At 48.8% G+C, this 23,143-nt stretch overlaps 1 protein-coding gene across 1 annotated transcript in view; it reads right to left on the reverse strand.

Moving 5' to 3' along the window:
• Nucleotides 1–338: 338 nt before the first annotated feature.
• The window catches only part of ZDHHC7 (zinc finger, DHHC-type containing 7), a 32,759-nt gene continuing 9,954 nt past the window's right edge, over nucleotides 339–23,143 (reverse strand). Inside the window, 8 exon segments of the mRNA XM_011971450.1 lie at nucleotides 339–2,385; nucleotides 2,958–3,088; nucleotides 3,722–3,803; nucleotides 4,974–5,070; nucleotides 7,510–7,634; nucleotides 14,130–14,240; nucleotides 15,230–15,561; nucleotides 20,893–20,978. Of these exon segments, the coding sequence (XP_011826840.1) occupies nucleotides 2,209–2,385; nucleotides 2,958–3,088; nucleotides 3,722–3,803; nucleotides 4,974–5,070; nucleotides 7,510–7,634; nucleotides 14,130–14,240; nucleotides 15,230–15,544 (1,038 nt within the window). The 5' untranslated portion in view covers nucleotides 15,545–15,561; nucleotides 20,893–20,978 and the 3' untranslated portion in view covers nucleotides 339–2,208.

Raw genomic sequence — 23,143 nt, forward strand, 5'->3', positions numbered from 1 at the left:
ACAGTGCAAATATTAGACAAATTTGTTGAATGAATTAAATTGTAGGTACTTGAGATTCTGGACTATGGAGAGAGATTTTGAAACATTGTTTTTAAAGTGCACTAAAAAAAGGACTAAGTAAAACGATGGGAGTCAAACATTCAACAAGCAGCAGTACTCACTGGGCAACATGTATGAGTCGCGCTTGAGCGCCCAGGTCACTCGTCATGGGCATGAAAGCATGTAGAGGTTCTGGAAACTGGGAGTGACCTTAACAGCCTGAGGCTGGATCCACGAACCACAGAAAGGCACCCCCTGAAAACACTGCCATCCATGAAGAACAGGCACTTTGGAAGCCATTTGAGAACTGTCGATTGATTACTTTATTTCATATAAAAGTTACATTGAAAGAAGAGGTTGAAAAGTCAAGTATACTTGATTTGCACACACTTGCCAAGTCTCACAGGATTCAACCACTTGGATAATTGTTTTATTGATATAACAGGATATACATATTAAAAGCCTCACACTGAAGCCCACACGCGTGTCCAACCCAGACAACAATGTGCAAATGAGTATGCAAAACAATCCTGGAAACTCGTGTCTCCAGGATCACCCACAATCTATGCTTTGTCCCGGTGGCTGTGACGCGGTTCTTCCCCCAATGACGCACACACTTCTGCGGTGACCGAGTCCACTTCCAAACCCCCTGCAGGTTTGCTCGCTTGGCTAGGACGGTGGCTCAGGTAGGTCCCTTTGTGGTTTTGCATCAGCAGCGGTAGAAGCCCTGATTCGGATGGGGTACAGAGTAATTAAAAACAAAACAGTTCACAGATGAACAGAAAGGCAAAACCGTTCCGGGAGGGAGACGCCAGCTTCTCTTAGCGTGGAGGGCACGTTTAAAGGAAGACCCTCAGACTTGGTCACAGATTGCTTCTTGATGCGTCCGGCAAAAAAATGTACAAACCAGGCAAGTTTAAGGCAAGTCCCCACGGAGGGGAGCTGTTGGCTTTCTGGCATCATTTTAAGCTCCGCACCAAGGATCCCATTTTATCACCTAAACAAACGCTAACCAAAAAATCCAACGAGGGTGCCAATCCGACCATTCCCAGCTGGAGCGCTGCCTGTGTGGTGGCACAATCGCCCCTGCCAGGGGCTGGCTGCCTCATGGTCCCCTCACCTTCCCAGAGGTACCCAAGAGCTGGGCCCTGCCTCTCCAGTTGGGATGCCTCCCCTGCCCCACACACCACTAACAGGATCCAGCTGCCCAAAGTATCAAGTCACTGAGCCACGGCTCTGCTCTTACCTAGGTGCCATCTATACACTGCTAATTTGGCTGGAACAAAAAAAAAAAATCGGTTCCAAGGCCCTCAAGCACTCAAGATTTCTTTAAAAAATGAAAGCAGGAGGGCAACAAAGGGCCGCACAGGAACGGCTGTTCTTTGGATCAAGATGTCCTCCAACAGCAATACATTCATAGTAACCACGGGCAGGACCCCATGGTTCTCTCCCCTCTTCCCTGAAACGTCGGTTTCTAAAAAATAGCTTGTTTGCTGTACACAGCCGGTAAATGTTACACTGCCTGAACAACACTGGCAATTTTGACACACATGCACACACGCGCACACACGCACAGACACACGCATACACAGACTTGCTGAGAGTCAAAGGATGTCTCTTCCGGGGCAGCGGGGAGTGTGCCGGAAGCCACCTTCACTGTTCAGTGCACAGATCTTTTGCAACTTCAGTGCAAAGCATCGGAGCTAATCGAGACCAAAACGTCTTTCTATGTAAACGCCCTGCTGTGATCCGGGGAGTGCACTGCTGAGTGGCGGGGTCAGCAGGAGCCCCCTGAAATGACTGCTTGGAGAATCCCTGTTCACTGGATTGACTGTTTTTCATGATTGGAAACAGCAGCTCAGTACACAGGATTTGAATAACCCATGTAATAACCCAGTCTTCTCCACAGAAGTCCCAACTCTGCAGGAGGCCATGGTGGTTGGCTTCTTTGCATGGCCACACACCTTTCCGTCATTGTACAGGTGGGGACTGAGAGCCTCTTCCTCTGCCATCTGTGACTATAAATATATAAAACTCTGCTTGCTGCAAGCAATTGGTTTGTGTAGGTTCCAGTTGCCCTGTTGGTCACAGATGAGCTGTTGATACCCTTCAGACCCCAAACAAGTAAGTGGACGTCTGTGAGCCAGTTCCAGGCTGATGAGCCGGGCCTCACACTGAGAACTCCGGGCCACCTTTTCTGGGTCTCGTGGGCAGTCGCCTAAATCGGAAGCCGACAAAGGGATTCATCCAGAGGAGTGAGGGGGGGCCCCCAAAGACGGACTTCATCCCTTCCCATCGCAGCCTCCGCTCCCATGTGGGCTTCTCACTTTTCAATCGCTCGATCTCCTGGAAGCAGAAAGAACAGCAAGTGGCAGCGGCTCCAGGAAGCTCGGCAGACCCCACCAAGCCTTGGAATCACACCGTGCTCAAGCACAGTGTGGGCTCGATGGAGGGTCGGTGAGTGAACTCTCTTTCCCAGCTTTGCCCCAGTCCAGACCCCCACGGCCTCTGTGAACCCAGCCCCGCTGCAGCCATGCGGCCAGCCCCAACTACCACGATGGCCCTCCCAGCCAGGCACCGACGTTTTTCACTTGTTAGTTACTGTGTACAAACATTTACTGAGCGCCACTCCAGGCCTGCAGAGCCAAGCCCTAAAGGCAGTCAATTCCCTAAAATTTACTGACTGCACTGGGAGCTGGGAATCTGCCTGGCTCTGCTGACTCGCAAATCAAACTGAGACTAGAAATATGCACCGCACAGAATGAAAGAAACAGCAAACACAGGGAGCCTGTTGAAGCTCATCAAGACCGTCCCATTACGCTCCCGAGTCAGTCCACAGGCACCTGTTGTTGACATTAGGAATTTCCATTCAAGCTTGGACCACATATGAAGTCCACACAGCCGAGAACAAAGCTTACCGTCTCGTCGTTGCATATGGAGTGGATTTGGGTGCCAAACATAACTGCAGTGAAAGTGAAAAACAGAAGACCCTCAAGGCACAGGAAGATCAACAGGATTACAGTTATCGGAGGTGAAAAATCACTGCATTCTGCGGACAAGAGAAAGTTGGTTATAACTGGTCCTGAATACCCCGAGTGGCAGAGTGTTTGGCCGGCTTCCAGGGGGAAGTTGTTCACTTGCTAAATGGGCGCATTCACTGTTCTCCAAGGAGCAACGGAGAGCCGCCCCTCCGAGCAAAATTCATACCATGACTTCCTGGCCAGTGGTTTCAAAACAGTCTGAGGTTTCTACTGACACTGTATTTGTGAATTAAATGGCAACTGAAGCCAAACCAGAGGAGTTGTGTGCACCCATACCAGTGAGCAGTGCTCCCACCTGGGGTGGGACGAGCCAGTCCAGACCTCACTGCATATCTAAGGTAGGATAATGAGCGTCTGTTTTCATTACATTTGATCAGGGTCGATCATTCACGTAAGCAACGCGAAGACTAGTTTGAACAATGGAGAGCTAGCTAGCTGACCAGGAGACAGACACGAGCTTTTGGAGAAACAATATACTAGCAAAATGGTGGTGTTAAAACTTAATTCTTTAAAATTCAATTCCTAAAATAATTGCAATGATTTCCTTCAAAATTGGAAACCTGGTTCTTCCTTTAAAGCCTTCCCCTTTTACCCAAAAACAGCATGCACGGCCAGGAATGACACACAGCCAGGGAACTTACCAGTCCACTGCCCTCGGACACAGGAGATAAACTGAAATCCACAAAGGATCAGAGCATGAACTGAAGACAGAGCTATGTACATCTAGAATGAGGGGGAGATTGATTAGTCATTTTTATTTTTTATATTTTTTAGAAACAGTCTCCCTCTCTTGCCCAGGCTGGAATGCAGTGGGGTAGTCTCGGCTCACTGCAACCTCCGCCTGCCAGGCTCAAACAATTCTCCTGCCTCAGCCTCTCATGTAGCTGAGACTACAGGCACCATGCCCGGCTAACTGTTTTGCATTTTTAGTAGAGATGGGGTTTCACCATGTTGGCCAGGCTGGTCTGGAACGCCTGACCTCAAGTGATCTATCCAGCCAGTTAGTTATTTAAACAATTAAATCTTTCTAGGAGCAAAGGCTGATGACACATCATGTTTATACCTCCATCTTATTTGTCAGGGAAAAAAATGAGGGAAGGATGAAATTGCAGTAGTTGACATTTTCCTACCCAAGATCATATTAGACCAAGTGGAATAATTTTACAGAAAAATACAGCTGGGCATGGTGGCTCACGCCTATAATCCCAGCACTTTGGGAGGCCAAGGCGGGCAGCTCGCTTAAGCTCAGGAGTTTAAGACCAGTCTGGGCAACATGGCAAAACCCCGTCTATAAAAAAATAAATAGCCGCGCACAGTGGCTCACAACTGTAATCCCAGCACTTCGGGAGGCCAAGGCAGGCAGATCACCTGAGGTCGGGAGTTCAAGACCAGCCCAATCAACATGGAGAAACCCCATCTCTACTAAAAATACAAAATTAGCTGGGCATGGTGGCTCATGCCTGTAATCTCAACTGCTTGGGAGGCTGAGGCAGGAGAATCACTTGAACTTGGGAAGCGAAGGTTGCAGTGAGCCAAGATTGCACCACTGCACTCCAGCCTAGGCAACAAGAGTAACACTCCGTCTCAAAAAAAAAAAAAAAAAAAAAAAAGCTCTAACATACTTTAGGAAGATTCCTGTTATTATGAATAAACGATAGTGATTGAGAACATCTGGGAGAGAATTACAGTGAACACCTAAAATAATACAAACAACATACTGTTTATTTATTGGGACTACTTCCTGCCAATGATAGCACAGTATTATAATTTGAATCCTGGAGAAAAGGCTGGAGAGAAACTAGTCTGACGTTAGTAGATTTCCCTGCTCCAGGCAAGAAGCAGTTAAAGAATTTCAAATTTGATGTAAGTCACTACAAAAATATTTTTACTTACAGTGAAGAGCACAAAAAATCTTTGATTCTTTTCTCCTACACAATTGTTCACCCACGGGCAGTGATGATCCATTTTCCGAATACATCTTTTGCAAATACTGAAAAGGAGAGTTTGATTTTTCAGTATTCCATGCTCTGAGGAAACCAGAGTAACATAACCAAATAAAATCAAAGGTGGAGGAAAATTAGAATGCATATTCTAATACAGCATGTCAAAAAAATATCATACATACTATATTCCTTTAAGGTTTATCATTTTAATTAAATGTCTTCTGTTTCCTAAAGAAAATATTCAGTGGACCAACAGGCTGGGACGAAAGGTCACACTGAGCCATACTCCACGAGTTTTCAGACTCTCCCCCAGTAGAGCTCGATCATGTACACCTATCAATAACGTTCCTAATGTTGCAAGCTTGTAAGTCTATTTCAATAAAAAACAAAATTGAATTTTTACCTTCAGAGAAAGAAACATTCTTCGTATCTTCAAATAACTCCTACCATTCAATCCATATTCACTGATGAATATGCAATATGGATTGCATATTCATCTTGAATCATCAACTATACACCCAGGCATGAAGTCATCTTGTGCTTACGGCTATATTTTACTTTTGCCCAAAACACTCTCTATGTCCAATTTTAAATAACCTAATTTGATTATCAATCACTTTTTAGTCCGAGTTTGCACCATTTAATTACATCGAGTGACATCAATGGCAGCAGGTTCGCTCCAGGAAGACTTGCTATCATAGCGTCACCTGATTTTTTTGTCTTTTTTTTTTTTTTTTTGAGACGGAGTCTTGCTCTGTCGCCCAGGCTGGAGTGCAGTGGTGCAATCTCGGCTCACTGCAAGCTCCGCCTCCCGGGTTCACACCATTCTCCTGCCTCAGCCTCCCTAGTAGCTGGGACTACAGGTGCCCGCCACCACGCCCAGCTAATTTATTTATTTATTTTTGTATTTTTAGTAGAGACGGGGTTTCACCGTGTTAGCCAGGATGGTCTCGATCTTCTGACCTTGTGATCCGCCCGCCTTGGCCTCCCGAAGTGCTAGGATTACAGGCTTGAGCCACTGCACCCCGCCCATGACATCGCCTTCCATTCATTGACCTCGGCTCCCTGCCCATCCTCCATAGCACCTGACTTCCAAAACATTTCCATTTTATCTTAAGAAACAGATTTATTGAAGTATAATTTATATATCATAGGCCAGGCAAGGTGGCTCATGCCTGTAATCCCAGCACTTTGAGAGGCCGAGGCAGGTGGATCACCTGAGGTCAGGAATTCGAGACCAGCCTGGCCAATGTGGCGAAACACCGTCTCTACTGAAAATACAAAAATCAGCCGGGCATGGTGGCAGGCGCCTGTAATCCCAGCTACTAGGGAGGCTGAGGCACCAGAATCGCTTGAGCCTGAGAGGCAGAGGTTGCAGTGAGCCGAGACTGCGCCACTGCACTCCAGCCTGGGTAAAAGAGCAAGACTCCATCCCCCCACACCACAAAAAAAATTTACATACCATAAATATCTACCTATTTGCAATGTACCATTCAATGATTTTTATTCTATCTGCAGAGTTGTGAGACCATCACCATCTAATTTTAGAACATTCCCACCATCCCAGAAAGAAACCTCAGCTCATATGCAGTTACTGCCCATTTCCAACCCCAGCCCAAGACAACCACCCACCTACTCTCCGATACCATTTCATCCTTCTTCACTTTCCGGCCAAACCATGTGGATACGAATCTTTTAAAGCTTTCACTCCAGCCATAAAGCAGTCGGCACCCTGTATCTGGGCTTCCTCCCGTTGGAGGCCAACGATGGCTTCCAGCCTATTCAAGCAGGCCACAACCCCCCAGGAGAAGGGTACTGTCCAGGTGCAGCCACGCCCCAGCAGTTCCACAGTACAGGGATGTGTGACAACTATTTCTAGGAATGGAGAAATACACCCAGACATCCACACTTCAACATGTGAAATCAATGGCCAGCCCCTCCAGGAGCAGACAAAGGAGTCAGGAGCTGGCAAATCTGGGGGAAAAGGATAAAATGCAGCCAAGACCAGCAGGAGTGAGGCGTGAGGGCCAGGAAGGCTACTTGAGCCAGGCAGATAACTGGACTGTGGGGTTTAAAAATACAACTTGGTGTTTGAGAGCACACCCAAATAAATACCAAAAAAAAAAAAAAAGAGAGAGCACGCCCAAAAGAACCTGGCCTCTACGCTTCACCACCACAGGATGTGCCCAGGAGCTGTGAGCACACACGTGCTGGCCTGTAGCATGTGTGCCAAAACAGAGGCGGGAACCTCTTCACCTCCTCCGGTTTTTGAGCCACAGCGAGTCCCTCGGGAAGGAGGGGATCCCTGAGTCCATACTGTTTCCGAGTTCCCAAAAAGACTCTAGGGCACCGGCACTTTACTCAGCTCCCTACCGCAGAAAGAGCGTGATACCTACAGACCGGCCCGTGCAGCGCTGCCCAGATGCTCGGGGCCCATGTACCTGCAGTGGTGGGCGCGCTCGGGTTTAACACAGCCGCGCACGTACCTGCAGTGGTGGGCGCGCTCGGGTTTAATACAGCAGCACTTCGGGCACTTGTAGATCACTTCCCCGGGCTTCAGCTGCAAGCTCTCCATGTATTCTTTTGTAGCGTTTCCTTTGGGTACTGCCCCCTACCATATAAGAAGAATGTATTTTAGTTGGGGAGAAGGAAAGTTAAAAAAAAAAAAAAAATCAGGCTGGGCGCGGTGGCTCATGCCTGTAATTCCAGCACTTTGGGAGGCTGAGGCGGGCGGATCACAAGGTCAGGAGTTCGAGATCAGCCTGGCCAACCCAGCCTGGCCAACATGGTGAAACCTCATCTCTAATAAAGATGCAAAAAAATAGCCGGGAATGGTGGGGTGTGCCTGTAATCCTAGCTACTCAGGAGGCTGAGGCAGGAGAATCGCTTGAACTCAGGAGGTAGAGGTTGAAGTGAGCCGAGATCGTGCCACTGCACTCCAACCTGGGTGACAGTTGGCGACTCCATCTCCAAAAAAAAAAAAAAAAATTCATCTTATATTTTCTATATCATCAAACGATAAACAAAAACTACTTTATTATCCCTTTGATAAACGGCTTAACCACCTGCATTTTCAGAGGCAAGGCTTGTTCCCAGACAAGGGCACTGACTGTTCCCAGGGGGGCAGGGAACCTCTGCGTACAGCACTTCCCTGTAGCCCCTGCTACAGGGGAGGTAACTGACAAGTTACCTTGTCATGGGGAGGTAACTGACAAGCACTGCCCAGAGTTTGCTTATCGGGCAGTCGGGGAACAAGGAACAAGGCAGTCGGGGAACAAGGAACAAAACAATCTCAAAAAGGACTTCAACTTCGTGTTGCTAAAATGACGTGATACTTTTGTCTCTTGGCCAACTTCCTCAAAGGCATTCACACACAAACCTGGAGGTGGCAGCCCAGACCACCTGACCCGATTCATGTCTGGCAACGAGGCCGCCCAGCGGGAGCAGCACCAGAAACTCGAACGTGCATCCATCTGTGCCCCAAGTGCCAGAGGAGCTGGACAAGATGAGCGATGGCGAAGCAGTGGAAGGAGGAGTCGGGGAGGTCGTGAGCTGATGGTAAGGAGCAGAGCTGAAAGCCACGAGTCACCCTACCAGCACCATGTCAACTGAGGACCCGATGTAGGGAAGGTGAGGCCGGAGCTGGCTGCAACAGCAAAGGCTTTGTTCTTTGGGCAGTGGAGATATATCAAAACCATGTTTGTGGGAGACAATTCTGGGAGCTGTGGCAGGGTGGAATAAGATAGGCAGACCTGCCTGGGGGGTTCCAATGCCTCAAGAAGAGGAACAAGGCCTTGTGTCTGCTTCTTAGCCCAGAGTCTGCATTTCACGTAGAAATCACAGGTCTGGAGAATGAGACCCACAGACATTGGGAACAGCAGTCAGGGCTGCAGTGGTTGTGCAAAGACAGAGGATATAGGTGGGGTGCAAATGGAAGGTGGGAGCTAACAGCCTGGGAGATGGCAGATGTGGTGAAGGGCTCTGCCAACAGCAAATGGCCCTGCTGGAGCTCCTTAAAATGCAGGTGCCTGGCTGGGCTTGGGAGCCACAGGTCGGAATCTCTGCAGGGTGAGGGTTGACATCCAAATTTTAGAAAGTTCAGCAGGTGAGCGCACTGCAGAGCCAGAGACTGCGGCCCTCTGGATTCAGGGCTCACAATGGGCCAGAGCTAGAGCCTCGGGCAGCACAGGGAGGGGGCCCCAGGAGGGGCTGCAGGGCAAATGTGAGCGTTCACTGCCCAAACCTCCCCCGAAGTTTACTTCCTCCAAACAAGGCCCCGTCAGTCCCGTGGCCCTAATATGGGGAAGCTGTTTTGGTAAAAAGCAAAGTGTTTCCTAACACACTGTTAGAAAAGGGTTTAAACTCATCTTTGAAAACTTAAATCAGAATCAGTAAAACATTTTACTGGCCGGGCACGGTGGCTCACGTCTGTAATCCCAGAACTTTGGGAGGCTGAGGTGGGTGGATCATGAGGTTAGGAGTTGAAGACGAGCCTGGCCAAGATGGCAAAACCCCATCTCTACTAAAAATACAAAAATTAGCTGGGCGTGGTGGCGGGCACCTGGCATATCCCAGCTACTCGGGAGGGTGAGGCAGAAAACCCAGGAGGTGGAAGTTGCAGTGAGCTGAGATTGTGCCACTGCACTCCAGCCTGGGCCACAGAGCGAGACTCTGTACCCCCCCACCCCTACCCCCCCAAAAAATTACATTCCACAATTTGGAGTCTTTTGTTGTTGTTATTGTTTTGAGACAGAGTCTCGCTCTGTTGCCCAGGCTGGAGTGCAGTGGCGTGATCCTGACTCGTTGCAACCTCTGCTTCCAGGGTTCAAGCGATTCTCCTGCCTCAGCCTACCAAGTAGCTGGGATTACAGGCACCCACCACCACACCCGCCTAATTTTTTGTATTTTTAGTTGAGACAGGGTTTCGCCATGTTGGCCAGGCTGGTCTCGAACTCCTGACCTCAGGTGATCCAACCGCCTCAGCCTTCCAAAGTGCTAGGATTACGGGTATGAGCCACCACACCCGGCCTGGAGTCTTTAATCAACTTTCCTCCAGCAATCTAGGGATCTTAACACTGCTTTGATTTATAAAATCCCACAATGTTGCATATATGCCTCAGGTGACAGCTGAGTGTTATAAATCTCCTCAATAAGAGGAAATGGGCCAGATTTTAAAACTGCAAACACCGTAATTTTATGAGCCATGCATGCACTTTCCCGCAGCAGCAAATATGATACGATGTGGCACGATACTTCTGGAAAGTGGCTACCCCAACGCTACCCCAGTTTTTGGTCACTTATGAGCAAGGAAAGGCATTTCGAAGGGGTAGCCAAGTACGCACTGGGTGATCCTCAGGGACCTGAGACTGTGGGATTTCAGGCACTTGCTGGGTCCAGGGATTCCTTTTTGTTGCTCAGAACCCTGACAGACAGTGAACCCAGGCAGACAATGAAACTCTTCACGGGCATGGTCTCCTGGGGATTTCATGGAGGGGTTCCATCCACCTGAGGCCCCAAGTCTATCACTTACATTTTCATCCTGAGCCTTTCGAGGTGTGGTTTGACAGAAACAGAGACCATATGCAGAGGGGGTGTGCATGGCTGCACCATCTCAAAGGGCCTTGCCAGGATGTGCCCATGACAACAGCCGCAGGGGCTGGAGCACCGTCTCCACTGAACCCATGGGGCGTTCTTCTTCCCACCAGAACAAACCTTCCAGGTAATTAAGCACATTCCTCAGTTCCCATTTTAACCATTTTCGGGAGGTTTTTTCTAAAACACTTCTTGAATGTTTCCCGCCCATCTTCCTGTGGGACTGACCACAGGCTCCAGGCCATAGGATGCCTTCAGGCTCCTTCCTCCCACCCCAAACACCTGGCTGCCTCCCTTCAGAGGTGCTCCCTGATTGGCTGTTCCCTCTCATGGTGCCCCTGCCCATATCCCACTTCCAGTCTGCCCTGATGAGACAAAGCAGACAGTCAGGCCCGGGCAAGGCACACACTGCCACCTCGCCCTTCCAGGGCAGTTAGGCTTTGCAGAGCATGCTTCCTGTCCTCTCCCCACTGCTCTCCACCCCAGCTCCCTGTCATGCATTCTGGATCCCCAGGGCCTAACTAAGGGGCAGGTAAGAATGGGGCCGGGCCTGTGGATCTGCCTCCTAATTTATGGAAAATGCTGGGGAGGAGGAACATGTCAAAACCCAGTACAGGGATGTCAACTGCAAACAAAGAACTGTGTTTCTTCATCTTAAACCCCAAGAGAAAAAAAGAGATTGCAGCAACCACACAAATTAATTAAAAGAGATGTTATAGACATATAAACCAATCACATTGTGTGGATCCTTATTTGGATCCTGATTCAAGGGAAAAAAATTATAAAAGAATTGAGACAGGCCAGTCACGGTGGCTCACACCTATAATCCCAGCACTTTGGGAGGCTGAGGCAGGCGGATCACTTGAGGTCAGGAGTTCAAGACCGGCCTGACCAACATGGTGAAACCCTGTCTCTACTAAAAATACAAAAATTAACTGGGCGTGGTGGCACATGCCTGTAATCCCAGCTACTCAGGAGGCTGAGGTGACAGAATCGCTGGAACCCAGGAGGTGACTGTTGCAATGAGCCGAGATTGGGCCATTGCACTCCAGCCTGGGCAACAGAGTGAGACTCTGTCTCAAAAAAAATTGAGACAATTGAGGGAAGCTGAACTCTAACAGGACAGATGGTATTAAATATTGTATTGCTTTACATGAGCTACCAGTATTGAAGTTATATTTTTACAAAGAGCCCTTTTAAAAGATACACACATTTACAAATGAAACGAAAGAATGAGTGAGATTCAGGTGGGTTATCTGGGCAGGGAACAGCATGGGCGAGGCCACCCTGTGAGGTGGTGACAAGCTCAAGGCGGAGTGCTCTTTTCTTCCTACCGTGCACATTTGGAATTTCCCATAAGAAGTGAAATTGTCAAGGCCGGGGCTCTGGAGACAGACAACCTGGTTCAAATCCCAGCCTGGCCTCTTACTGGCAGTGAGGTCTCATGTTCTCACACGGATGTTCCACCTACGTCCCAGCACTGCTGTGAGGGTGGGAGGAAAGCATGCTTTTGGCAGAGCTCCTGGACGGCAGCCGAGGCCCCATGAAGGGTACCTCTGGAAGGCACTCGCACAGCTGCCGAGAAGGCTCACGGGCATCCACGGGGCTGGCACTGAAGACACAGGCTCCATCAGGTAAAGGGATGCGGGGCCCGGGGCCGTGGGTGGCCTTCCTCCCTCCCAGCCCTCTCACGATCCTAAAGTGAAGCTTGGGATCAAAGTCGCATCCTTCCACAGCAGGGTTCATTGCTCTATCAGCAGGCCTCCGACCCCATCTTCCCCTCCACGCCCCACTCAAAGCACCAGTGACTTTCCTCAAGTGACAATACAAACCCAGGCCAATCCCAGCAAGGATTGGTCCTATTGGTTTAGAAAAATGACATGAAGTCCCACTGGGGTATCTGCCCCAACCCCTTAACTGTTCAGTTCAGAGGTGATGTGATGGTTCTAGTTCGGCCTGGACTGGACCCTGGTAGGGTAAAGACATGATCTGTGGACAGAAGAAATCAACTCCCCACTGGGAAGACAGAGATGACACCTGACCCTCCTGGGCCATGCCCACTCTCCCCTTCAGAACAGTAGAGCTAGACATCAGTGACTGCCACTCCACCTGCTCTAGGGACTGCCCTTCTTCCCTGGGCAGCAGGAAAGCCAGGACTCGGACAAAGCCTGAGGGCAGCTGCCAGCCTCTCCCCTCTGTCCACCTTCCACTCCACAGCCTGCCAGCAGCCAAAGGCGTCCTTGCCCTGGGGCTCTGCATACTCCCCCTTCCTCGGTTTCATTTACAGTGACTCCTGGCGGTTTCTGTCACTTGTCACCAGAGTCCTAATATGTGACATGGGTTAAACAGTGACATCCAAATAGACAAAGGACTCAAGCAGACATTCCTCCAAGGAAGACACACAAGTGGCCAACAAGCACATGAAATGATGCTCAACATCGTTGGTCATTAGGGAGATACACAGCAAAGACAGATACGGCGTCACAAAAGAAGGGCAATAATGTGTTGAAGACGTGGACACACCGCAGGTGGGAATGTAAAATGGTGTGGACGCTTCGGTGTTTGGGTTTTTTTTTTTTTTCATTCCCTTCCCCACAATTTTTTTTCCCCTTTTTCTTTTTTTCCCCCAGACACTTTAGAGATTACTTGGCAGTTCCACAAAAAGTTAAACATAGAGTCACCATATGTCCCAGCGACTCCACTCCTAGGTATATACCCAAGAGAAATGAAACATGCATCCACACAAAAACTTACACATGGCTGTTCAGAGCAGCATGATTCGTAACAGCCGAAAAGCGGAACTTGCCCAAATGCCCATCAACTAACGACGGTTATAAGCAAGACAGGTCCGGCCAAAGCATGGAATATTATTCAGCCCTAAACCAAATGAAGCACTGATCATGCCACAGCACGACGGACCCTGAAAACACAATGCCTAGTGAAAGCCAGGCACAAAAGGTTACAGATGAGATGACTATGAAAGTCCCTGAACAGGCAAATTCCACAGAGACAGCAGATGAGTGGTTGCCAGGGGCAGAGGGCATTGGTGGGGGAGGGGGCTGGGAAGTGATGGCTAAGGGGTGTGGGGTTCCTTTCTGAGGTGATAAAAAATGTCCTAAAACCGACTAGGTGGTGGTTGGACACTCTGTGGATGCACTAAACACCACAGACTAGACACAAGGATGGATTTAGTGCTATATGAATTAAATCTCAATCAAAACACCCCTGACATCCAAGATCTCCAACTTCTCCCTCAATGTTCCATTCAACATTCTCTGCAGTAATACGACAAGCAAAAGAAATCTGCCCACCAGGGCGGCAGCATGCCCTTGCACACACCTTCTACCCCGACTTCCTGGCTGCCTCCAGTTCTCCAGGCTTCTGGGGCCTTTTCCCCAGGAGCAGGAGCTGGACTGCTGAGTAGCTGTAGAGTCCAAGCGCAGAGGAGAAAGGGGCAAACTGCTGAGGAGTCCCAGCCAGGCTGACCCTCCCCCGTATCCCACCCCACACTCACAAGCAGGAGGCTTTGCACAGACTCGGTTCCCTCACCACAACTGCCCACAAGGGTTGGGTCCAGCCCAGTTTTCACTGTGTGGGCAGATGGTCAGAAGTCACTGGATTTTTCCTACAAGGCAATATTCCAGTAAAAATCGCTGAGCTGGACCTGGCCCTGTAGCTGGCCCTCTCCTTAGTCAAAGTGCCTGGGCACTTTGCTTGGGCAACAAGCAAGGAGTTTTGCTGCAGCCAAGGAAGGAGAGGGCAGAGACCCACAGGGATCAGGAGCGGGGTCTGGCTCCTAGAGGGAGACTTGCTGCGTAAAAGGAAATGATGACACAGCCTTTAATTCTCTGAAGGCACAAACCCGTCAGAGAAGAGACTCGGTAACGGTCAAAGACTCCACCGTCAGATCAGGCTACAAAGCCACTGGCAGACTTTGCTTCCAAGTTTGTCCCCAAGGTACCACCCCCCAGCTGCCCACTGGGTTGGGCCTGTAATACTGTTCCACTCCCAGGACAGCTGCCCACGACCTCTCCTAGTAAAACAGAAGAAAGTAAACAATGTACATCCAAACCCTGAATAATTAATTCAGATAAAGCAATGACAGATAAAGCCACATGTAGACCACATTCTGTGAGCTCATCAGTTGCAGTTTATCCTCAAAAAAGAGTCCTCATCAGGCATGATGGCTCACGCTTGTAATCTCAGCACTTTGGGAGGCTGAGGTGGGTGGACCACCTGAGGTCAGGAGTTCAAGACCAGCCTGACCAACATGATGAAACCTGTCTCTACTAAATATACAAAATTAGCTGGACATGGTGGTACATGCCTGTAATCCTAGCTACTCAGGGGTCTGAGGCAGGAGAATAGCTTGAACCCAGGAGGCAGAGGTTGTAGTGAGCCAAGATCGTACATTGCACTCTAGCCTGGACAATAAGAGCGAAACTCCATCTCAAAAAAAAAAAAAAAAAAGTCCTAATTTTATTAACTTGTGGGTACCTTCTTTAGAGAAAGCTTAGAAATAGATGATAGCCCAGTAGATTTTACATTGACAAATGGGGAGTCCCTATATCATGGTTTAAAAGAGAGCCACCCAGCGAGGCAGCCAGTACTCACAGGGTCGGTGAGCATGGTTCTCAGGTGGGACGACAGGGCAAGCACGGCCAAGCAGTTAAAGATGACCCCATTGACCACAGAGTACCAGAAGTCTTTGGAAGGCAGCAGCATGACGAAAGTCACCACGAAGTCTGCATAGGCGACCAGAAGCCACGTCATGACAGCACAGATCATGCCACAGCCATCACGGATGAACCAGACCCGGTCAGCCACGTCAGCCTCGGAGGAGGAGGATGATGAAGAGTCATAGTTGTCATTTTCAGCCAGGAGAGGATGATGCTCGACGTCCCGGAGCCTGTGTCCTGATGGCTGCATGATTTCCCTGACGCACCCTGGGGAGGGGGACGACACAAAGCTGGTGAGGCTCCAAAAGCTCACAAGCTATACCTTAAATATGATGTGTTATGGTTGGTCCTTGGCCATTTCACAAAGTTAGTCTAAATACACACAGTGGGAAAGAAGAACATAGTAAGATCTAAATTTTTAAATCTCTGACTTTATTGATTGCTTTACTACAACACAGTGAGTCCCACAGTACAGGTTATGCCTACATACAACAAAACCTATGCCAGCCGTGGCCACAAAGATTATGGACAGCACAAGCTAGACGCGAAGTCCCAGCACCAGGTTCCCCGGCAGGGTGGAGAGGAGCTCTGCTGTATCACTGCTGCACTCGCTCCCCAGCCCCACCTGTCCCTCCTCTGCTCAGCAGCTCGCCTCAGTGCTCCCAAGCAGGCGCCCAGCACAGACTTTAGCAAACAGCACGATGAAAGAACGACAAGTAAGTCACTGGTTCTCTATTCATCTTTACACCGCCTCATACACACTGACCTCATCGGTCTTACCTGTTTCTTCTCAATTTGATTCTCAGTTTATCCTCACTTCTCTGTGATGTTTTTGGAGCAGGCTCCCATTTTTATATCTCTGTTCCTTGACACTCTATCCTGCTTCTAGAATGCCCTTCATCTCTATTTTAATCTTTTTTTTTTGAAACCGAGTCTCATTCTGTTGCCCAGGCTGGAGTGCAGTGGCGCGATCTTGGCTCACTGCAATCTCCATCTCCCGGGTTCAAGTGATTCTCCTGCCTCAGCCTCCTGAGTAGCTGGGATCACAGGCGCCTGCCACCACGCCCGGCTAATTTTTTTGTATTTTTAGTAGAGATGGAGTTTCACCATATTGGCCAGGCTGGTCTCAAACTCCTGACCTCAGGTGATCCACCCACCTCAGCCTCCCAAATTGCTGGGATTACAGGCGTGAGCCACCGCACCCAGCCTCTATTTTAATCTTCTAAAAGTTTCCTGTTTTTGTTATTTTTGGGAACACAGTCTCCCTCTGTTGCCCAAGCTGGAGTGCGGTGCCACAATCACAGCTCACAGACGAGGTCTCACTATGTTGCCTGGGCTGCTCTGGAACTCCTGGGCTCAATCTTCCTGCCTCAGCCTTCCAGAGTCCTGGGATTACAGGTAAGAGCCACCATGCCCAGCCTTTCCTTCATTTATTAATCCATTCTTTTGCAAGCCATCCTTTTGACACTTCTAACCTATTCCCCATAGCATCTGATTTCTAAGCACATACAAGATCTAAAGAAACTAAAGAGAAAAGTGGGACCAGGCACAGTGGCTCACGCCTGTAAGCCCAGCATTTTGGGAGGCTGAGGCAGGGGATCACTTCGGGTCAGGAGTTTGAGACCAGCCTGCCCAACATGGTGAAACCCCGTCTCTACTAAAAATACAAAAACTAGCCGGGTGTGGTGTCACGCGCCTGTAATCCCAGCTACTCAGGAGGCTGAGGCGGGAGAATCGCTTGAACCCGGGAGGCAGAGGCTGCAGTGAGCCAAGATCACGCCACTGCACTCCAGCCTGGGCAAAAGAGCGAGACTCAGTCTCAAAAAAAAAAATAAAGAAAAAAAAGAAAGAAAGAAAGAAAAAAGTGGGCCAGGTGCAGTGGCTCACACCTGTAACCCCAGCACTTTCGGACGCCAAGGCGGGTGGATCACAAGGTTACAAGTTCAAGACCAGCATGGCCAAGATGGTGAAACCCTGTCTCTACTAAAAATACAAAAATTAGTCGGGCACAGTGGCAGGCGCCTGTAATCCCAGCTACTTGGGAGGCTGAGGCAGAAGAATCGCTTGAACCCAGGTGGGTGGAGGTTGCAGTGAGCTGAGATTGCACCACTGCACTCTAGCCTAGTGACAGAGCAAGACTCCCTCTCCAGGAAGAAAAAGAAAAAAGTGCACTTTTCCTGGTAACTATTTTGACTGCTTCTTTGATTGCACACCCTTCTCTTATCGGTGTTTGCTCTGAGAGCTGTAATACCACAGATAAAGAGCCAGGGAAAGGAAGAGACAGTCAATTTCGCCTTAGCTTTCCCATGGGGGGAAAACACTGACAAATATTTTAACGAACTGACCCTGGCACTTTCTCAGAGCAGGAGCGCTCCTCATGCTTTAAGCAGGCAGAGTGCAGAAACCGTGGCTTCTGAAATGCGAATAAAGGAGAGTAATAAGAATGTTCTCAGAGGTCAGGCCACTACAACTGAGTAACAGCACTGGGTGCTGTTTTTCAAATCTGGGTGTGACTTTTTCTTTTCTTAAATGCAACTGGAACACAGCAATTATGAAAACATTTGCCGAATGAACATGTGGTGAGGGTTCACTCGCCAAATACTTTACAAAATTTCCTCTCGATACAAAAATGCTGACTGGTACCAGAGCAAAATGAAATTGTTTTCCAAAGTCAGTAAAATAGCCCTATTTTTCAATCAGATAAAAGCAGCTTTAAAAAATGTTTAAGGCTGGGTGCAGTGGCTCACATCTGTAACCCCAGCACTTTGGGAGACTGAGGCAGAAGGATCATTTGAGCCCAGGAGTTTGAGATCAGCCTGGGCACCAGAGTAAGACCTCATCTCTACAGAAAATAAAAATTAGCCAGGCATGGTGGCTTGCGCTGTAGTCCCACCTACTAGGGAGGCTGAGGTGGGAAGACTGCTTGAGCCTGGGAGGTTGAGGCTGCAATGAGCCATGATCATGCCACTGCACTCCAGCCAGGGTGGCAGAGAGACCCTGTCTCAAAAAATAAAAATAAATAAATAAATGCTTAAGGCCAAGTGTGGTGGCTTACACCTGTCATCTCAGCACTTTGGGAGGCCAAGGTGGGAGGATCTCTTGAGCCTAGGAGTTTGAGACTGGCCTGAGCAACATGTGAAGACCCAATCTCTATAAAAAAAAAATTTTTTTTTCATTTGTCAGGTGTGGTGGCACGCACCTGTACCCCTAGATGTGTGGGAGACTGAGGTGGCAGGATCGCTTGAGCCTGGCAGGTTGAGGCTACAGAGAGCCACGATCCCACCACTGCATTCCAGCCTGGTCAACAGAGTAAGATCCAGTGTCAAAAAAATTGTTTTAATTTAAAAAAATTTTTAAATAAGCATTTAAGTGAAATAGAAGAAACTAGAGATCAAACGAATTTGGATGGACCCCTTAGCCAGCCATTCCTTCAGCATTTTCTGAACCGACGTCTTCCGGATCTGTCTGCTCAACATCCCCTGCAAACACCTTTGCAGCGCCCATTTCCTCTACATAAACCCCATTCACCTGCAGAGCCTAACTTTTCTCTCTTCTAGGCAAGCCACCCTGAAAAGGGAGTTCTCTTTCTTCTGAGGAGCAATTTGTGAAGGGGTCTCTAGACATCAGATGTGACCATCTGGACATGAAGGCTGAAACTGCTTCTGCCTGCACCACTAGTAAAAGCCTGACTGTCAGGGGGCTGAGAAAGTACCTGGAAGTTTCTCTGCCTCTGCTGAAGCCCTGGGCACGCTCACCAGCTCTCCCTCCCGGGTACTTACCACTTGCTACCCAAGAGCTCTTGCAGGTTCCACCTCCCTGCCTGATGTCAGCCCCTCCAGGGCGGTCTGGGTCTCCTCCCGCTCTGTTCCCCTTGTGCCTTGCATGCTGTCTGGCGCACAGCAAGGGCATGTTTGCTAAAAGGCAGACGCAACAAAAAGCAAGCAGTCCCTCTCTCAGATTCCAATCACCTCCTGCTGATTCCCATCTAAGTTTCCTGGTGAATCATATCTGTGGGCCTGGGTACATCAAGGCCGTAAGCTGAAAAATTCCTCTGACCAGAACCGTTTTGCTTTATGTTGACTTCTCTAATAGGACACATTCCATCAGAAAAGGAAGGGTGCTTGCCAGGCAGTAAAACAAGCTATACTTTTGTCAGAGCGCAATGTTTGGGCAGTCTGAGCTCTCTCCAGAAAGCAGGGCCCCTTGAAAGACTTCTAAAGGCAGACATGTGACACCTGAGCCAGCTCAGCTCTGCCTTCCCAGTTCAGGTCGTGGTGAGACCTCCATGGAGTGCAAGATGCTGCTGTGGCTCCATGTCTGACCTGGGGGTGCGGATGGGCAGGCACCGCTGTGTAAGGAGATCGCCCATAGACACCAAACACTGGCCATGGCAGGACGTTCCCATAAGCACATATTAGGGTGACGTATAACACTTGAGGGTTTTAGTGCCCTATCTATAAGATCCGTTAGAAGTCAACAGGAAAATAACATAAGATCCAAAAATCCCTTTATTTTCAAGAAAGCAACAAACAAATATCGCAAGGTTAGGCTGGACAAATACAGCTCTCAGTAACAAAGTGCACTCGCATCTCTGAGTCACTGTATTTACACTTGAGTAATGCAACAGGAAGGGAGGGGAAGAAATGAAGAAATCATTCCTTTACATGGAACCCTAATCTAAAAGCAAACAGCACAGCCATTTGAGATGCGGTATTAAAATGCACACACTCCTTAGGAGTAAGGGCACAGCCTTATTCTGCACTGAATTCCAAAACCACTGCTGACTTCATACTCAAGACAGTTTCTGAGGGAACCCTGAAAACACTGGGTACTGTCACACAGATGTCCCAACACCACTTTTCTACTCCAAGGGCCGATTTAATGGGATTTTCTCAACACTCCTGAACCTAAGCTCTTTATCAGCACATTAAACAAAGCCATTTCCCAGAACACCAAAAGCGACACTACAAATCTCCATATTTAAAGGGACAACCACACAAGCAAAAACTTTTCATTTCAGGCTGGGCGCAGTGGCTCATGCCTGTAATCCCAGCACTTGGGGAGGCTGAGGCGGTTGGATCACTGGAGGTCAGGAGTTCAAGACCAGCCTGGCCAACACAGTGAAACCCCATCTCTACCAAAAATACAAAAATTAGCCGGGCATGACGGTGGGTGCCTGTAATCCCAGCTACTAGGGAAGCTGAGGCAGGAGAATCGCTTGAACCTGGGAGGCAGAGGTCGCAGTGAGCCAAGATCACACCACTGCACTCCAGCCTGGGTGACAGAGCGAGACTTCGTCTCAAAAAAAAACCAAAACAAAAGAAAGAAAAAAAACCCTTTCCATTTCAGGTGTAAAGCGGGGTATTCCCCTCATCTTGTAATACTGGCCAAGAACTCATCAATTTGATTCATGGAGTCCCCTCCACAGACACACCCTCCTTTTAGGACAGGAAGGCCGTGGCTGAAAAGGAAGGCAGGTCTGTCGGCCTTTGCACCACGCCTCTGCTTTGCCACATGCACAGGTTACCTTTTTAGTAATATACAAGTGTCAGCTGGGAGAAAGGAAAGTGATTAGACCCTGAATAATCATACTCTTACCTCACAAATTATTTCTGAACATCACTTGAACATTTTGTGCCTTTTCTTCAGGATCTTAAGGTGCATACTGTCCTATGTGATCGGATCTGAAAGAGAATAAAATCTGATTAGAAAAAGTGATTTATGACAAACGTTGTATCATATTTCTTAGGGTATGATTTTTGGAGTGTATATAAGCAACGTAACATTTGACGCATCAAGTTCTGTCACTCACAACTATCCTTAAGTATGAAATCATTGCTCTTCTAAGTTTTGATTACTAGGTAAATTCACAATCCTGGAAACCAAGTAATTTATTTTAAATACTTCCATTTACCCTCCTACTCTTTTAGCCCCAGCATTAAATACAGATCTATAAGCTAAAATCCCTCCAGAAAAATCCCCTAGGGCAGACCAAATCTGGCTAGCCTGCACCTCTACTGTAGATAAGCTGATTTACTGGCCACATTAAAGGAATCACAGAATAGAGAGACAGAGCCCATGTGGCAGGAGGGGCGGACTGGAACCGCAGGCCCTGCTGTGGGAGGGGCGAGGAGATGAAGGAAGACACTGGAACCCAGTGAGGGCCATACAATGAGAGCAGAGACTCCCGGAGTGTATCTCCCACGTGGTTCCCCGAACCCTGACAGGTGGGAGGGTCAAGGAATCCTCTCTAGCACTAACAGGACCCAAGAAAAAGGTCTAAAGACTCTGCGATGTAGGGAAAACCCAAGAAACAGGTCAGATTCACTGTCAGACCTCCCAAAGTCGAGGGCCACAGGGAACCCCCCACCACGGACAGAGAGGTTCCAAGTGCTTGTCATAGCTCCATTAAAAAAAAAAAAAAGAAAGTCCAGGCCGGGTGCAGTGACTCACGCCTGTAATCCCAGCACTTTGGGAGGCTGATGCGGGTGGATTACAAGGTCAGAAGTTCAAGACCAGCCTGGCCAAGATGGTGAAACCCCGTCTCTACTAAAGATACAAAAATTAGCTGGGCGTGGTGGTAGGCGCTTGTAACCCCAGCTACTTGGGAGGCTGTGGCAAGAGATTTGCTTGAACCCGCGAGGCGGAGGTTGCAGTGAGCCAAGATCGTGCCACTGCACTCCAGCCTGGGCGACAGAGCGAGACTCTGTCTCAAAAAAAAAAAAAAAGTCAGTCGAAACATGGCTCATGAAACAGCACAAAACAGAAATGAGGGGTAAGAATCCAGAACACGCACGATGCACAGAGAAGAAAATGTCCACAAGGCACAAGTGTAATTCATATTCTTCAAAATAAGAGAAGAGATTGGTTCTCTGAAACAAAAAGAGGAATGGTTTAAGAACTTCCTGGTTATTCAACAACAAAAATACAACAGTCTATAGATTCTAAATTTTCTTTTTTTTTTTTTTTTTTTTGAGACGGAGTCTTGCTCTGTCACCCAGGCTGGAGTGCAGCGGCCGGATCTCAGCTCACTGCAAGCTCCGCCTCCCGGGTTTATGCCATTCTCCTCCCTCAGCCTCCCGAGTAGCTGGGACTACAGGCGCCCGCCACCTCGCCCAGCTAGTTTTTTGTATTTTTTTAGTAGAGACGGGGTTTCACCGTGTTAGCCAGGATGGTCTCGATCTCCTGACCTCGTGATCCACCCGTCTCGGCCTCCCAAAGTGCTGGGATTACAGGCTTGAGCCACCGCGCCCGGCCAGATTCTAAATTTTCTTAAACAGAATTGGACAAAAGAGTAGAAATGTCCCAGAGAGGAGAGCTAGAGGACAGAGAGAAAACCCTGAGGAGAGAATGTAAAATAAAATTAGAGGATCAGGTCAGGAGGTCCACCTTCCAAATAACAGAGGCTGAGCAAAGGGGTACCCGGGAGAAAAGGGCGAAGCAGATCTCCTTGTGGTAGGTTTCACTCTGGCTTCAGCGCCGGCTGCCTGGCTCCTCCGCTCCATCTGTAGCTGAGATGCTTCCACGACAGTGCTTTTTCTGCCTGAGTCAACCCTCAGCTGCTGTCTGTTGTCTGAAACCAAGAGCCCTGACTAGTTTCTGAAAACACATTCTGGGGTGCTTCCCAATAACCCGAGATGGCTCGCTGTCTCCTGCCCCAGTGTGCCACATCTCCACCTGGGCCAGCTCTGTGGAGGTCCCTGCACCCATCGCACCCACTACAAGATCCCTCAAGGGTCGCTTCTCCCTCAATCTGCTGCTCAGGCCCTAGACAAACACTGACACAGCACTGGTTCCCCAACAGAGCTCCAGTTTTCAGTCCCTTCTGAATCTTTTTTTTTTTTTTTTT

Source organism: Mandrillus leucophaeus, unplaced genomic scaffold (genome assembly GCF_000951045.1).
Source record: "Mandrillus leucophaeus isolate KB7577 unplaced genomic scaffold, Mleu.le_1.0 Scaffold10, whole genome shotgun sequence".
In the NCBI taxonomy this organism is placed as follows: Eukaryota; Metazoa; Chordata; class Mammalia; order Primates; family Cercopithecidae; genus Mandrillus; species Mandrillus leucophaeus.